Raw genomic sequence first — 18,334 nt, forward strand, 5'->3', positions numbered from 1 at the left:
CTATTAACACAATTCATGTCGTTTTCACACAAAATGCAGTCAATTAACACTTTTCTAAAATGCTTACATTTTCTTTTCATATAAGCTTACCCCATACCAAATCATGGATCTTTCTCATCTTATTTGCAAATGCTTAAACACAGCAAGTTAGATATGAAGACCTAATGTTCCAATCTTTAAATATAAGATAAAACCTATACTTTTGCAACAACAGCAGTACTGGGGGAAAAAATGGTTTTCTCTATGGTTTTCCCCCTTACACATGTAGAAGCTTATTTCTGCCATGCATAGAAAATGAAAAAAAAAAAAATTGTGACTTTTTATCTCACTACAATTCTGACTTTTTTCCTCTCAATTCCTAGTTTATATCTCACAATTCGGAGAAAAAAAGTCAGAACTGTGAGATGAAAACTCACAATTGCAAAATAAAAAATATTTTTGATAAAAGTCACAATAACCTTTTATGCTTTTTTATTCTGTGGAGGAAAAAAAGCTTCCATAATAACCAAAGACCATGTATGTTGGATTTGTTGTTGATCAATGGCAGCAATTTCATGTTTTCATTTCAGAAAAAGCTACATACTACAACAATTTTACTACAACGATTCCATTACCATGTTCATATATGCAGAATATGTGGTCTGTGTAGGGCACTAGCTATCAAGGGGACACCATCCCAACCTCTATGGGCAACATCAACACCACACACCCACCCCCAGAATGAGATTTCAACCAAGGGGGACACTGAAGTCCTGCATAGGGGACACATCTGACCAGTGTCTGCCCTGAGCAATTCTGTTACTTTCTTCTCTTTTTCTACTGTACGTTCAATAAAATAATGACTCACTTCTGCTGCCAAGAATGCACACATTCAACACTCAACCAAACATGTAGAATGGCTTTCATGCATTATACTTTTACTGCAGTAAAAGGAAACTGAATTTTAAAAACTATGGGTTTCATATTTTCTGCAGGTAGAACTGAAACATGACAATTAATGCAGTTTTGAACATATAACAATGAACATATAGTCAATCAAATCGCAATGATTATGTTTTGACAGAACGACTCGATTTTGAATCAGGTTTGCTGTGTTTTGATAGAGTTAGTATGTGTTGAAAAAGGTTTTTAGCATTTTGAAATGTAGAGTTTGTGTTTTTTTAACAAAATATGGTTTTGGGCAGAAAATTAACTATTTGGCTAATTGTGTGATGTAGGTGTGTTGCTGCGTTAAGAGTTTAGAAAAAGTACTTTAAGTATTGCTAAACGCTTGTTAGCAATTGAAAAAAACTAAATTGGACGAGTGTGATCTCTCCATAGCGTGCCAACCGTGTCTAGTGTGAGTACATATTTAGGTTGGTATTTGGTTAAAGTTAGGTTAGTTTAGGGTTAGTATTCGGTTAAAGTTAGGTTAGTTTAGGGTTAGTATTTAGTTAAAGTTAGGTTAGTTTAGGGTTAGTATTCGGTTAAAGTTAGGTTAGTTTAGGGTTAGTATTTAGTTAAAGTTAGGTTAGTTTAGGGTTAGTATTCGGTTAAAGTTAGGTTAGTTTGGGGTTAGTATTTAGTTAAAGTTAGGTTAGTTTAGGGTTATTATTCAGTTAAAGTTAGGTTAGTTTAGGGTTAGTATTCAGTTAGGGTTAGGGTTAGGGTTAGGGTTAAGGTTAGACATTGTGCCTAAATAAATGGTCCATGATGACATTTTAATTCTGATGTAGTTGGATTGATAAAAAATATTAGGAAAATAAGATCAAAAAAGATCATGGTTTGTTGTTGTTATAGTATCATAGTCTCACACTGAAAGATCTGTTTAAGGCCACCATGTATAATAAAAGCTTTGGGTCCAATTCCATATTTTGGTCACTCACATGACCTGTAGTTGGACTTTTTGGAGTCTCTGTGCCTTCACAGTAGCTGTAACGGTTTAGTGTACATCCATATTACTTTGTGTTAATTTAGCTGGCTTTATATGAGCCTACAAACTAGTAACTCAGTAAGCCCTGCTGCATATACTTTTGAATTTTTATTCAATTTGAAATTTAAACACAGCACTAGTAATAATACAATGGAACTTTTCTAAAAGTACTGTTTTAAAATGTATGTGCATTGTTACATTTTTCTTTTAACAGAGGAATTGTAGTATGTTAATTAATTTACAGAGAACTGTAGTAATAAACGGCAATTTAAACATGAACTGTTTAATTGTTCATATTAAATGTAGTATTAGTGAATAATGCGAGACACTGAGCTACCTTTAAACACAAACTCTGAGCTGCCCTTCAATCCCAAACGTGTTAATTGATCGCCCCGCCCCCTGCCCTCGACCTGCCCTCGACCTGCACTCTTGTTAAGATGACGGAGGAGAGTGGCGGCGGCCTGGAGCGGTTCAAGAGAAGACTGGAGCGACTACGAGCTCATCATAATCGATGCGCAGCCTTTACAGAGCGGGTGAGGTTTTATGATCTTTAATATCTGTAGTATTCTCTGTTTTTGTAACTTTGATGTTAAGGAGTGGGGGGGCGAAGGGTTATTAGAGAGAGTGCTGGTGGGGAGCGCCGAACATTTGCGCATACATTTATATAATTATATATACTCTTACAAATGTTTAAGATGTTGTGGTCTCTGACTTTTTTATTTTTCTATTAATTAAGTACTGTTAATGAGCGCAGGTACTGTTAATGAGCTCAGGCCTCTTGAGTGAGTGTGTGGGGGATGGGAGGGCAGGGGAGAGTGGGGGAGGGGGAGATCAGCGCGCTGTACTTTCCATACAGATGAGCTGGAGTAAGTTAAGAACAAATACATAATTACTGACGACTGAACTGCAATAACAAATACAAGTCAGAGAAAAGCCTTTGGATCTGTGTAACAACTTCACTATGAGCATATTATACACTTTCAATTTTACAGAATAAATATGTTTGTAATTTTTAATGTAGTATATTAGTGTATACTGAGGTTTTATTGTCATATAAATAAATACTAAAACATTACTGTCTAGTATTACTGTATAGCCTGTGACTGGAATTATTTAATTTAAACTAATATATAATTTTTCAATCTTTGTTGTCTAGGTAATGATGGAAGGAAAGTCAACACAGGTATGTGTATTTACAAATGTACTTGTTAGTAACAAATTTAATTAAGGAAACAAATTTCAAATGATACAACACAAACTTATAACATTCCAAAGATGTCCAGATCTGTAATGACCATTATATGTTATAGAACATTACAGAACAATTGTGATTTGATTAAACCAGTATGAATCTTCGTAATAAGTTGTTAATCTGAATTATTGCTGCTAGATCACAATTTATGACTGTTAGGCAGCTTCAGTATAGCAGATGTAGATCTATACTAATGCACTAATTAATTCATGCTTAACTAAAGCACAGATAATCTTGAGTTAAAGCATGAGTTGAGTTTGAGACTGTGTGTATAGTATATGACTTTCTTCTTTCAGATGAACACAATAAGAGTTATATTAATAAATATCCTGACGCTTCCCAGCTTTATAATAGCAGTGAAAAGTTACCAAAGTGTGAAGCTGAAAAAAGTGCATCCATCATAAACGTCCTCCACACGGCCCCGGAGGGCTTAACCCATTTAATCCCACCTGTCACTATTGTGACTACAAATTTTTCTCACATATTTTGGTGTGGTATTAAAAATCAACTCTTATTATGAAGCACATGTTCATTTATAATGCAAATTTAAGATGTCTGCTTGAGTTCTGGGCAGGTCTAACATTATTTTGTAGTTTCGTCATGTGACCACACACATTTATTTCCTGGTACTGCCATCTTAACACAATGATGACGTTAAAGCTCAGAAATGACAGTTAAGTTTTCAAAGTAAATTTTTGAATAGCTCATACATTTTTTGCACACATCATCATGAAAGGGTTATCTATACATAAATATTAAAATTATATTAATACATGGTTTATTCAGTTTTCAGACTGCAGATAAATGAAGACGCAATTGTGACCGGTGGTATAACACAGGGAGTCTATGTCCCCTATATAGGGATGGGAATCGAGAACCGGTTCTTCTTAAGAACCGGTGCCAAGTGAATCGATTCCTTTGAACCGTTAGCATGCCGGCTTAACAATTCCGCTTATCGGTTCCTCTCGTTGCTAACGTGTCATGACGTCACACACACGCTGCGTCCTGTTAGCTCCGCTGGTGCTTAACTCGCTGGTGGTGTCGTTGTGTAGTAGTGTATCAAACACGCGACAGTCCTGCAAATGAATTTCGAGGCAGAAGCGATCTAAAGTTTGGTTACATTTTACGCGAAAAGACGACAATACAGTCACTTGCAACACTTGTAAAAGTTCCATTTCGTCAAAGGGGGGAACTACCTCCAATATGCAGAAACATTTGGCCACACAGCATGCAATTCATTTGCAGGACTGTCGCGTGTTTGATACACTACTACACAACGACACCACCAGCGAGTTAAGCACCAGCGGAGCTAACAGGACGCCATCTGTTATTAATGCCGAAGGTAATGTGTTAATGTTAATGTGAGCGCTATTTCATTGTGTAAACTTTTACTATACGGATAATCTCCATTGTCAGTTTTATTTATTTATTTATTTTTGTCTGGACCAATGAATGTGATATACTGTGAATGTGAATACTGGTTGAGAAACAAGGCTATATGTCCCTGGAATTTACTTGAAGAAGTAGCTCACCTAATTTTAGGTTTGTTCTGAGGTTGCTACACATAATGTGCGTATACTCTGTTCTGTGTCTTCTGATCAGATATTAAAGCGAGTTAATACAAACAAACAAATTTGTACTTATTACCTCACCCAATGAGAATCGATAAGAGAATCGTTAAGGAATCGGATCGATAAGCAACATCGATAATGGAATCGGAATCGTTAAATTCTTATCAATTCCCATCCCTACCCCTATATGTTATTCTCATAAACTCTATTTCAGACTGACCGTAATGTTTTGGATTTACTCCGTCCGTCCGTCTCACTATCTGTCTCTATCTGTCTGTCTGACTATCTGACTGTCTGTTTATCTGTCTGTCTATCCGACTATCTGTTTATCTGTCTGTCTATTCGACTATCTGTCTGTTTGTCTGACTATCTGTCTATCTGACTGTTTGTTTGTCTGTCTATCTGACTGACTGACTATCTGTCTGTTTGTCTGTCTGTCTGACTATCTGTCTGACTATCTTGTCTGTTTGTTTGACTATCTGTCTATCTGACTGTTTGTTTGTCTGTCTATCTGACTGACTGACTGACTATCTGTCTGTTTGTTTGTCTGTCTGACTATCTGTCTGACTATCTTGTCTGTTTGTCTGTCTGACTCTGTCTGTCTGTTTGTTTGACTATCTGTCTGACTATTTGTCTGTCTGTTTGTTTGTCTGACTGTCTATCTGACTTTGTTTGTCTATCTGTCTGACTGTCTGTGTGTTTTTGTCTGACTGTCTGTCTGACTGTGTGTTTGTTTGTCTGACAATCTGTCTATCTGACTGTTTGTTTGTCTGACTGACTGACTATCTGTCTGTTTGTCTGTCTGACTATCTGTCTGACTATCTTGTCTGTTTGTTTGACTATCTGTCTATCTGTCTGTTTGTTTGTCTGTCTGTCTGACTATCTGTCTGACTATCTTGTCTGTTTGTCTGACTGTCTGTCTGTCTGTTTGTTTGACTGTCTGACTATTTGTCTGTCTGTTTGTTTGTCTGACTGTCTATCTGACTTTGTTTGTCTGACTATCTGTCTGACTGTCTGTGTGTTTTTGTCTGACTGTCTGTCTGACTGTGTGTTTGTTTGTCTGACAATCTGTCTATCTGACTGTTTGTTTGTCTGTCTATCTGACTGACTGACTATCTGTCTGTTTGTCTGTCTGTCTATCTGACTGTTTGTTTGTCTGACTATCTGTCTGACTGTCTGTCTGACTGTGTGTTTGTTTGTCTGACAATCTGTCTATCTGACTGACTGACTATCTGTCTGTTTGTCTGTCTGTCTGACTATCTGTCTGACTATCTTGTCTGTTTGTTTGACTATCTGTCTATCTGACTGTTTGTTTGTCTGTCTATCTGACTGACTGACTGACTATCTGTCTGTTTGTTTGTCTGTCTGTCTGACTATCTTGTCTGTTTGTCTGACTGTCTGTCTGTCTGTCTGTCTGTTTGTTTGACTATCTGTCTGACTATTTGTCTGTCTGTTTGTTTGTCTGACTGTCTATCTGACTTTGTTTGTCTGACTATCTGTCTGACTGTCTGTGTGTTTTTGTCTGACTGTCTGTCTGACTGTGTGTTTGTTTGTCTGACAATCTGTCTGTCTGTTTGACTATCTGTCTGTTTGTCTGACTATCTGTCTATCTGACTGTTTGTTTGTCTGTCTATCTGACTGACTGACTATCTGTCTGTTTGTCTGTCTGTCTGTCTGACTATCTGTCTGACTATCTGTCTATCTGACTGTTTGTTTGTCTGTCTATCTGACTATCTGTCTGACTATCTTGTCTGTCTGTCTGTCTGACTGTCTGTCTGTCTGTCTGTTTGACTATCTGTCTGACTATTTGTCTGTCTGTTTGTTTGTCTGACTGTCTATCTGACTTTGTTTGTCTGACTATCTGTCTGACTGTCTGTGTGTTTTTGTCTGACTGTCTGTCTGACTGTGTGTTTGTTTGTCTGACAATCTGTCTGTCTGTTTGACTATCTGTCTATCTGACTGTTTGTGTGTTTGTTTGTTTGTCTGACTCTGTCTGTGTTTGTTTGTTTGACTGTCTGTCTGACTGTCTGTGTGTGTCTGACAATCTGTCTGTTTGTCTGTTTGTTTGACTATCTGTCTGACTGTCTGTGTGTTTGTTTCTCTGTCTGTCTATCTGACTGTTTGTTTGACTATCTGTCTATCTGTCTGTTTGTTTGTCTGACTATCTGTCTATCTGTCTGTTTGTTTGTCTGACTATCTGTCTGACTGTGTGTTTGTTTGTCTGACAATCTGTCTGTCTGTTTGACTATCTGTCTATCTGACTGTTTGTTTGTCTGACTATCTGTCTGATTGTCTGTCTCTCTGACTGTTTGTCTGTCTGTCTGACTATCTGTCTGACTGTCTGTGTGTTTGTTTGTCTGTCTGACTATCTGTCTGACTGTCTGTGTGTTTGTTTGTCTGACTATCTGTCTGTCTGACTGTCTGTGTGTTTGTTTGTCTGACTATCTGGCCTTTTTGAAACTGAGCCAATGTTTACTTCTTTGTTAATGGAATAAAACACTAATTTCATCTATTTAACCCAATATTTTAACTAATTGCTTGAGGTTTGTCATTTTGTAAATGCATTGACACCATAGACCTAGACTCCCTGTGTTCTACCACCGGTCACTTTTGTGACCGGACTTAAAACCCACTTTTTCTTGGACTTTTCAATATTTTTTTTTACATAATTGACATTGATTGTTTAATATCCTTACAAATACCATACAAATTCATATGTCATCTCTGGGAAAAATTTGGGATTAAATGGGTTAATAAACACCTTCTGAAGACAATCCGTGGGTTTTTGTAAGAAAAACATCCATATTTAAGACTAAATATCGAGCTTCCGCACGACTGCCTTACATATTTAACTTCAAGATGAAGCATAAATGATGCAACATATGATGTTGGACGTAGTTCAAGCTTTTTAAACTGCACAAGGTGTTACAATTATCTGTAAGTTAAATATGTAAGGCAGTCTAGTGAAAGCTCGATATTTGACTTTATAACGTTTTTAATATGGATGTTTTTCTTAAAACATGGATTGTCTTCATACTGCCTTTATTAACCCCTCCAAAGCCGTGTGGGGGACGTTTATGATGGATGGATGCATTTTTTTGATCTTCAAACTGGTGGTAACTGTTCAATGCCACTACAAAGGTTAGAAGTGCCATATTTTTTATAATATTTTTAAATTATTTAAGAAGAAAGTCATATACACCTCGGATGGCTTGAGGGAGAGGAAATAATGAAACAATTTTAATTTGAATGTGAACCAATCCTTTATCTCACATTAGTGCACCCATATTGTAGGTCTAAAGGTTAAGGGTTAGTATTTGTCCATTCAAGTGCAAAAAGATGCAGAAGGATCTCGTTTTAGTATCATGCTCTATTAAATTTTGAGAGGCAGCTTTCTGTGCATGCAGTGTTGCGAAAGTTTCTTTAAAAGTAACTAATTACTAGGGCTGGACCAGAATATTCGATTATTCGTGTGGTAGGTTGGTATTCAATTTTCAAATTTGGGATTCGAATATTTTTTTGTTGTTGTTTTTTTTTGTGTATCTGGCTTGTATATGTTTACACTATAGAATCTGGTGAAATACAAAACACTTTTTTACAATTATCCTATATCTGTTTGAAATGGAGCAAGGCACTGAGACCTTGAGAGGGAAGAACCTTAACATGCTTCATCCTTCAGTATGTGGTATGTATGCGCTCTGGTTTATTTTAAATGCAATTGTATTGTGTAGTCTTACATCTTTATATTTTAAGTAGTAACTTAAAAAACTGGGGTCATTTTTAAGAGAAAACCATTAATTTATTTGGCGGAATAATCTTAAACGGCTAAACATTAACACTTATTTAGGTGACCATAGTCACAAAGTACACCAGCAGTTAACTCACTGCTTTTATGTGAACACAAGTGAGGAGTGTGTACTTTTAGTGATTACGCTGATATATGCAGTTCTTGTTTAAAAAAATATAGCTCTTTTAATCAAAAGTATGTTCGTATGACTTTTCAAGACAACCAAGCAGTAATATTTGATTGTTTTTAATTACTTACAGGTGACAGTCCCACATCAACTTCTGTTTCACAGAGAAAAACAAAAAAAGGAGTCAAGAGAGGAAGAGAGGTCGATGAGGGTAAGCTTTAAATTTTAACATTTCAGATTTGTCTATATAGAGAGTTGTAAACTTTGTGTTTAAAGCCCCTCCCAGAAAAAGGAGTTCTAGAATGATTTAGAGAATTTAAGAATCAATTCTAATTTTAGTTTTTAACGGCAGAACATCCGTATTCTGCTTGCTTACAGTTCCTCTCACAAACACAATAATCAAACCTTTCATTAGGTGATCTTTCAAAAAGTTTGGAAAAATAAAAGTGAAAGGCAATGACATTCGTGGTCAGAGGCTGCTTTTAATTTTAAGTACTTGTGCATGCTTTGCGACTGTGTGCAACTTCGTGGTATAATTCATCAACGGGAATGACGGCTACATCCCTATAGTGTTTGCGTGTGTCTTGACGGTCACAGATTAAGGCGCAATAAGCTTGTGGAGCGAACTTGTCAGTCATTTTAATGGATGACAGAGGAAACTGACTAATAAGAGAACAGTTGTAAATGCATGTGACTTGAATAAACACATTTTGGTACGCTTTAAAATATTGGCTTGTGAAAGTGAACTAAACCAAAAAGAGTTACGTCCCAGTTTCAGAACTATGGCATTTTCACACCGGTAGAGTGATTGCATTAAGTCGGTAAACTAATAAATAAAAAAAATAGATAAATTATTGTTCTGGAATTGTATAGTGACTTTAAAAATCCCAGTAAACCCTCCCAGATAGCAAAATACAATCGGGCCAGTTCTGGTTAGATTCTCGCCTGCTGGAGACTAACCACTCGGCCCGCTTCCTTCTGCTGCACTCGGACCAGATGCCTGGTGTACTCACTGCCCGATTCCGGCCCGAGTCAATCGGGCCAGACGCGGCAACCGTTACCATGCCAAAGCTGCCGGAACCAAGCCGGTATCGGGCCGTCGCAAATGCGCACAGCGCGCCAGAAAAGGCCCAGCCCCGTTTATATATCTAACATAGTGTTCATACATTTTTCATTTAAATTTGATATCCAGCCAAAACGCTTACTTGCATTTTAATTATATAAATTAGAATACATAAATAACATTACTTAAATCTATACAAACATCACATTATTATGAAAGCAATTATATGTCCCTTTGTAAAGAACTCACGTGATCTGGTTGGCATGAAAACATTGTATTTACAAAACAATTACAAAACTATATTACATCAAATAACAGCAGTTGTTATACAATTATTGTAAATATTTACCACATTTTGAAAAATTATACACTGGTATTTACTAGGGCTGCCCTCGACTAAAGATTTTTCAAGTCGTTCATTTAAGCTATTAGTCGACTAATCGCACATTTATATTAATAAGCCATAAATCATAATAATGAGCCTTTAATCTAATATATACATAGCCTAATCAGCGCTCAAACGCATGCATAAAGCTAGCCTCAGCGCACCGGCAAATGTAACGATTATGAATGTGTCGTGAAAAAAACAGCAAGGAGACTGTCTAAACATTTCAATCATTGATAATGTTTTCTGTGTTTTCGGCTGCAGAGATTAAGTCAACAATGCTGACTCATCATCGCATATATGCAAGTTTCATATGGATTACATAATCTGAGAATATTTATTTTCTATTTGAATTGAAGACATTCCAAGCTTTATATAGATGTATTCCAAATAATAGCGCACATTTATATAGGACTAGGCTAACATTAGAGCTAGTGGACTTGTAAAGTTGCTACTACTTACATGTTTCAAGTGATAAGCCATATTTGAGGTCGATGAATGATAGACGAATGTCTGGATTTGCCGCCGTTAACGATCTGTCCCTCACCGACTGCGTTGCGTGACTTCGCTACTTCCTGTGGAGTTTTTTTTTTCTGCGACTAACCAACTAATAAAATCTTGGTCGACCAAGCCTCTTCAAGTCTCTTCTAATGGTTAGTCCACTATAAGGGGGCAGCCCTAGTATTTACTTATACACAGAGTGTAAAATTGAATAAGTATAGACAAACTTAATGTTTTAAATACATTGGTAAATGGAAAAAGTTTTGCTGTTGTACTTAGCAAAATAATGAGCTGAATAACTTAGCTGAACTCTGCAGGCAAGAAGATCTCCAGGAACAGGATCAGGCACCTCTGCAGGACATTACATAAAAAAACTAACTCAAAAGACAAAAAACAACAAAAACTAAATAAATAAAATAAACCTCCAGCTGTACAATTGAAGATTTTTTTTTGAAGATTAGTCTTTTATTATAAAACTTTAGATCATCTTCTATCACAACTGCAGTGCTTGAAGGACTTGTGCTTTCGTTGACCACAATGACAGAATCAGTGATGTCTGGCTCTCCCAACGCCTCCTGAAATAAGCATAGAGGGTCCAACTGTAAGTTTCACTCAGTAGACTAAAAGTAGAACGTTACATTCACCGATACTAGCAATTCTGTTAATGCACTGAATACTTACATGTCAAGTCTTGAAGAATTGTGGGTCCTCCTCACACAGGTACACTGAGGAGCACGGAGGGCTACGATGTGTTTCATGTTGATATCATGCACGCCCTTCAGAGTCAAGCCAAAATTAACATGTTAAACAAGCAAGCCAACTTTATTTTATATACAGTGAAGACAGTGATGGAGGTAGTAAGTGTTGACACATTTCAACTCACCTGAAGATCATAAACGTTTAAAATGTCACGCAGAGTCTCTGAAATCTTGACGCGTGCCGTTTCAGTGATATGGTGTAACTTTGTACAAACCTAGAAAACCAAAACCACACAAGTGTATAACCAACAGTGGATGCAGAAAAGAGAAAGTCAGGTCTGTGCCCAGTTATCTGAGGAGACATCACGCAACTTACATGTCAACTCAACTGAAGTTACCTTCAGTGTTGAAGCTCACTCTTCAGAAGCATCCAGTTCAGCCTGCAAGTAAAGAAAGATTGTAAAGGTTTACTAATCATAGATAAAGCTACTTCTAGTTTATTCACATGAATGTAGGAATAAAATCACATTTCTCAGGTCAGTGTGCTTAACAAAAAGCAGCAACACATGTTGCCCATACCTTTTCTTCATGAAGATATCCTTACAAAAATCAAATAAGAAAAAAACAAAACAAAAAAATGTTTTGCTTTACTTACATAAGTTGGCTCCAGACGCTTGTGAAGATCTGCTACGCTTAAAGGATTCTTCAGGTAACGTCAATTAGAGCAATGATGTGACGTGGATGACAGCAGTTTACATCGCTCAGTAAACTTAGAAATAATCATTAAAGTAGCGGCATTTACTCAGGTTTACATTCAACCTGTAAAGAGCAAATAGTATACAAGTATCTGTTAATAAAAGTAACATGGTCTAACTGAATGTGCCAAACTTTACTTTAACTTACCAGCTTTCTCATTGGCTCTAACATCTTGCTAGTTGCAACATCTTGCCATGGACATGGTGTCCATGGTGTTATTTACTGCTCAGTGTCTGAGGATTCAAATCTGCAATTTCTTCAGCGATGATAACACTTCTCTTCATTACTAAAAAACAGAGAAATATTAAAAGCAATTTATGGGATGTTATGAGAAGTAATCACTAATTTCTGTGCGTCTTAACATGCTGAGTGAAGAAGCAACTAGTTTAGCATCTGAAGATGATCTCAGACATACTAATGCATAGGATTGCAGCACATTCTCATCATAACAAAAAACAAAATCAGTGAAACTAGCTTATGTAACTAGCTTTTGTATTTAGTTAATTGAGGTTATTTGAAAACAATGATCTTCTATGATAGTAAACAAATCCTCTTCACTCACCTTCTTGAAGAAACATGGAGTAAAAGAACTGTTGCTTATTACAATTGCATTTATATAAATCTATTAGCGTGGAAACTAAAAACAAACAGACAAACCTGCTCTTTCTCGTGAATGCAGGACCGTCATCATCCTCTTCCTCAGCTCTTTGTTTGCAGATCGGAGTGTTGCTCATCTAAGTGTAATGCAGCATAAAAACTCGAGATCCACATATCAATGCTTAGATCAAAGATAGAAAAGATTTCGTCCATTTATTAGCTGTAGTGGCATATCGAACGTTTTCAGGCAAGCCAAACAAGCCGCGTTCGCAGCAACCACGTGAAGTTAACTTTAGAAAGTTCCTTTATAAGCCTCTGCTAAGTAAAAATACTACAAATGTAAACGTGCGTCGATGCTTACAAGAACTGTTTTCTCTACATGACTCCATACATTAATATCTCTTGGTAAATAATCCATTGTTTTGCTTGCGTCCGCTTCAAACCGCACAAACATGGCGGATTCACCCACTAGCACAGGTACGAGACCCCTCCCCTGCCACGCACGTGAACATGAATGAATCACCTGAGCGCGCAGTGAAGCGTGTTTAAAATACATGAAAGCGTATAAAATAATGAATTGCTACATTACTTATAAATGGATTTGATATTATACATATTAGAGAATGTTCTTTCTTATATGGCACTTTTATTATATTAGGTTTTACCGCAGATATGTTGTTATTGACAAATTCGCAACATTAAACGTGTAATGTTAGTTAATTCATATCAGATACTACCAGGAAGTCAATTTTAAGACCATTTTAATTTTTGCTTTTGTAACCATCTGTGATTGAACATAAGCCGAGTCATGGCCAGAAGTGGCACAGATCTCTATAGCCAGAGTTGGGCCAGTTACAGTGAACAGGAATCGGCCCAGTGCTTTACAGCCTTGACAAATATACATGTCCCAGAGCGAGCTGCGGGCCACAATCGGCCCGGTTAACACACGCCGATTCTGAGCCGCAGGTGCCGCGGGGCAGCCGAGCTTGGGCCGATTACTACATGCTATCTGGGCTAGTAACTAGTATTTTTAATGAAATGATAATAAAAATGATCATTTCTACAGAGCTTCAAAGCTCAAAATATGGTATTCGGACCACCCCTACTTTTAGCAAGGCACCATACAGTATGGTTTTTATACTCACAGCATTAGTTAAAAGAAGAGCCTGACTTAGGCTCTTTAGGCAATGTTAGATACAGAAAAGCAGTGCAACAAATTTAATGCAAACAAGGGGTTGAGTTAGATCACTGACAAGCTACGCAACATTGTGTTCATTATCGCAGATGAATCGCCTTCGATAATGAACGCGATATTGCGTAGCTTGTCAGTGATCTACGGTTCTGTCTATTAAATGCCGCTCCATTTGAAAGCAGGTGACGGCGATTTAGCGGTAATCGGGGAACCGGCTTTACTGACGAAATGCGCGTGACAGTCGTGTGCGATGTATCGCCCAGCCCTAGGTTGAGTAGTAGCTGATTTACAGCTCGTCGCTATTTTTTTTTTTCATAGCTTTGTCCACAAGGCATATGTGTGCATGTAATGTTCATCAAATTACTGAACGAGTGAATCTAGCAGTCCATCAAAAGATGTTAAGTGTTCACACATTTGTGGTTGTTTAATCTGGGATCATCTTTAAAAAATGCAGCTTTACTTCGAGACCTGGTCATGATTTCAGAAGGTCTTTTTACACTGCAGAAGACCTGATAAGACGTTTTTTTGTTTTTCAGACGGGTTTTCAGACCTCTTTTCCCCCAAGAAAAAGCCTGCCCAAAGCAGCGAGGACGGAGACTCGGATGTGGATGGTGAGTTGAATAGTGTTTTACATCAAGCCAAATAATCCTTTTTTAGAAAACCTGCCTTTGGTTATAGAACCCTAATAAATCAGCCATTCACTAATGAAAGATGTGTTAAAGTCAAATTGGTCTTTTAATGTTTCTCTGCTTTATACTTCATGCAACGTAATGTGTAACATTAAAGGATAAGGATTTGTAATACACCCTTCAGTGCAGATGAATGTTGAAGATCCAACAACACCCGAGGATTCACTATGTAACAGGTGCAAATGCTTTTCTGTTGCAGATCAGAGCCGGAGAGCAAGCCAGGCCAACAGGCCCTCTCCGAAGAGAAAAAAAAGAGGAAACCCAACAACCAAATCGAAGGGTATGTTCGTTTAAAGTGTTTGCTGCGCTCCGTTACTGTCTACCAGAGCCAAATATATGCATGACTGAGCACAAAACAGTGGACGATAGTTGATCCTTAAGGAACACTCCACTTTTTTTTTTTCTTTCTTTTTTTTAACAATAGGCTCATTTTCCATCTCTCCTGGAGTTAAACATTTGTGAATCAAATCCATTCAGCTGATCTTCGGATCTGAAGGTACCACTGTTAGCATAGCTTAGCATAGAATCGGATTGAATCGTTTTCAATAGGAAAAATATAGAAACTCATTTTTGAGTGAGATGCTACTGGTCTAATCCGATTCAATCCGATTCTATGCTAAGCTATGCTAACAGTGGTACCCCCAGATCGAGATCGGCTGAATGGATTTGGTTCACAAATGTTTAACTCCAGGAGAGATGGAAAATGAGCCTATTGTTAAAAAAAGTGTTCCTTTTAAAGGGTTAGTTCATCAAAAAAAAAATCTCACCCTTGTGGTGTTATAAACACATAAGACTTTCGTTTATCTTCAGAACACAAATTACCATCTTTCTGATGAAACCCAAGAGCTTTCTGACATTTGAATGTCCCTCTAAAACCCACTGTCACCCTCACATGGAAGACACCTGTTGAAGTGCTCAAGAAAATGCTCTATTAACCTCATCTTTAAACATCTCTTGAGAAGAGGAATTCATTTGCAGCATCTTTGATAAGTTAGATATTTTTCTAATTATATGGAGAAAGTTAAAAAGGAGGGGGATACCTGCTGTCATTACTCAGCAACAGAGCTGCAATTAGTTATTTTGATATTTGATAAAACTAATGATATATGGGACAATTATTTGACTATTCAGTAAGGGACTAATAATGCTAATCTCATGATTCGCTACAGTATACAACACTGAACTCATGATTCACAATGCAGTTCTTGATTCTTTGAAGACTAAGCAGGGTTCCCACGCACCTTGAAAGTACACATGAATTCAAGGCCTGGAAAGTACTTGAAAACAAATACTGGTCCTTGAAAGTGCTTGAAGTAAATTTGAAATAAATTTTGTGAAAATTATAGCATGCCCAACTTAGTAGTATATTTGCTTTGGAATATTATTTTACAATCAGTTTCCGAGTGTTTTCCATTGCAGTACTTCCCCTTGCTTGTGATTAGGCGGGGTTTGGACATTTGAGCTGTGACACTTGCTGTGTCTGAAATGAACATTCTTATAGGGATGTGCAATTTTGATCGTGGACGATTAAAAGGTCTCCACGATCTGCTTTTGAAGAAATAACGTTGTATCGTGCTATAGTGCTTTCTGTCAGTTGCAGTCCTCCGTCTCAACATACTGTGTTGCACAAAGCGACATACATTCACATCACATTAAAACAGCGGTAGAGTTATACTCACAGGACACTGCAGTTATTCACAATCACAAAAGTTTATTATTTGCATGGGTTTTAAAGCCTTGCCGATTAAACATTTTATCTGCGTGCTGGATAGTTCACCCAAAAATGAAAATTCTGTCGTCATTTACTCACCTTCAAGTAGTTACAAACCTGTATGAATTTCTTTGTTCTGCTGAACACAAAGAAAGATATTTGGAAGAACGTCAGTAACCAAACAGATCTCGCCCCCCATTGACTAACATAGTAGGAAAAATAATTACTATATTATCTATAATATATTGTATATATTCTGACTTTAAGCCACAATTACAATCCATATAATCCTTTTTTTTTTTCATTCAATTGCAAAATGTAATTTTATAATATTCTCTCTATATTATAATGTTTTTACTCAAGTAATGATTCATAACAAATGAAAACCAAAACTAGTATGGAATAATTGTTAACATTAGGGATAAGAAAGCTGAAAACAGTTTTAATATATTTCCAAAAATTAATGTACAAATGATTCTGTACCTCTTCCGGGGTAAAATGGATGCAAATGCTATTGGAGGATTAAAAATGTTAAATACCGTAAGAGGTCTTTCATGACGCTCCATATGTGATGTGAATTTGATAGGTGCTTGATATAAAATAAACGGTGCTTTAAAAAGTCCTTGAAAGTCCTTGAATCTGGTGTTCATGAAAGAGTGGGAACCCTGCTAAGTCTGTTTTTTTTTTTTTTTACTTTGAGAATTGAATAACTTTTTGACCATATCAAGCAGCCCCACATTAGTGTTCTTTCTGTGACTGAGCAAAAGCTGTTTCAGAAACCTATGTTTTAGTGTCTGTTTTTAAGCTCACATAATCTATATGGTATTTTTTGTCATATGTAGAAACATCCAGGATAATCATGAAAAGAACGTGGCAAGAAGAAGAAAGAAGAGCTGTAAATAAGCGATTGGGAAAATTCATGGCGGAGCACCGGGTTCCGGGAAAACTTGACTGTGTAAAGTGTCTTGAAGAGGAAGAGGCACTGAAGGACAGAACTTGGAAGGATATCAAATATTTTGTTCATAATACAATTGTAACTCTCAAAAGAAGGTCTGCTGCAAGAAAAATCATGTTCTAATAAATACATTGATTAATTAAACATGTTTACATAGACTGTTTATGAAACTCAAACTAAAACTTGCATTAATTGTCAGGTCACCTTTTATTTCTCTAGCACTTTATACAATATAGATTTTTTTTTAAAGGAGCTTTAATGTGAAAACAGGAAAATAATGATCAAATAATGAGGCAAGTCCTTATTCAGCTGAAGTAAAATTCAGTTAAATAAGGACTTTGAGCTGTCCACACTAAAACAAAAATATGGCCAAAAAAAGCAAACTTAAGTTAGTTGAAATAATTAAGTAAGAAATGGCCTCAATAGCGCCCCCTAGAAAATGTCCTCACTCCGCTGGTAAAATGCTGGTTCTTTCCCTGTGTTTTTTCAAGAAGCTGAGCTAAAAACTTGAATCATGGACACACCTAGTGTTGAAAAATAGTATAGATGTACCAGTAATTGTAGCAGAAATGGTGGTCCTCGCTTTGCAGGTTAATTGACTCGGTCCTCACTTTGATAGATGTACAGGAATGTGTGTGTGTGTGTGTGTGTGTGTGTGTGTGTGTGTGTGTGTGTGTATGTGTGTGGGAAATGAGCACTGAGCTCTGGCCGATAATGTTTTGTATCGGAAGGAGTTGTTTAAGAGCTGTAGTAGCTAAAACAGGAATTCACCTGGACAGCTCACTCGCACTCGTCAGCCCAAAAGACAAATTTGCTCTGCAGCCAGCGTCCAACGGTGCGTCAAGCGGCACTCCGGCGATCGATCGCCCCCGGCAACTCGTGTCCACTTTAGCGGTCCCGCCTGGCCCAAACACAGCAGCGAATCCGCCTCACCAACTAGGCAGTTGTCTCAGGTAACCTGCTTCCCTCTTTTCCTTTTACCCCTCCCCCTTATATACGAATTTCCTTGCTCATTTCCTATTTCCGGTTAATTTCCTTTCCTCTTCCATCCGGCCACTCATCATGAAAAAAAAAAACATCTGTTTTCCCGTACTGCCACACCTTCACAGCTTCAATTCTTCTGGGAAGGCTTTCCACA

General features: G+C 37.2%; 1 protein-coding gene across 2 annotated transcripts; it reads left to right on the forward strand.

Moving 5' to 3' along the window:
• The first annotated feature begins 1,709 nt into the window (after positions 1-1,709).
• Positions 1,710-17,340, forward strand: LOC125254587. Of its 2 annotated transcripts, none has more exons than XM_048169268.1 (7): positions 1,710-2,445; positions 3,069-3,095; positions 8,363-8,420; positions 8,783-8,860; positions 14,378-14,452; positions 14,730-14,810; positions 17,084-17,340. In XM_048169268.1, the coding sequence occupies exons 1-7, from the start codon at positions 2,350-2,352 to the stop codon at positions 17,317-17,319; spliced, it is 651 nt and encodes a 216-aa protein (XP_048025225.1). In that variant the 5' UTR covers positions 1,710-2,349; the 3' UTR covers positions 17,320-17,340. The 2 variants fall into 2 exon arrangements, with proteins under 2 accessions (XP_048025225.1, XP_048025226.1); XM_048169269.1 differs by having other exon boundaries at positions 2,301-2,445; positions 8,367-8,420.
• The last annotated feature ends 994 nt before the right edge of the window (positions 17,341-18,334 follow it).

The sequence above is a fragment of the Megalobrama amblycephala genome, linkage group LG19, assembly GCF_018812025.1.
Source record: "Megalobrama amblycephala isolate DHTTF-2021 linkage group LG19, ASM1881202v1, whole genome shotgun sequence".
Classification (NCBI taxonomy): domain Eukaryota; kingdom Metazoa; phylum Chordata; class Actinopteri; order Cypriniformes; family Xenocyprididae; genus Megalobrama; species Megalobrama amblycephala.

Bases quoted from the DNA above. Each gene is read 5' to 3' on its own strand.
- LOC125254587 (XM_048169268.1), top strand. From the start codon at position 2,350: ATGACGGAGGAGAGTGGCGGCGGCCTGGAGCGGTTCAAGAGAAGACTG. The intron at 8,861-14,377 runs GTAAGCTTTAAA...TTTGTTTTTCAG, and splicing joins AGGAAGAGAGGTCGATGAGG to ACGGGTTTTCAGACCTCTTT. The intron at 14,811-17,083 runs GTATGTTCGTTT...TGTCATATGTAG, and splicing joins CCCAACAACCAAATCGAAGG to AAACATCCAGGATAATCATG.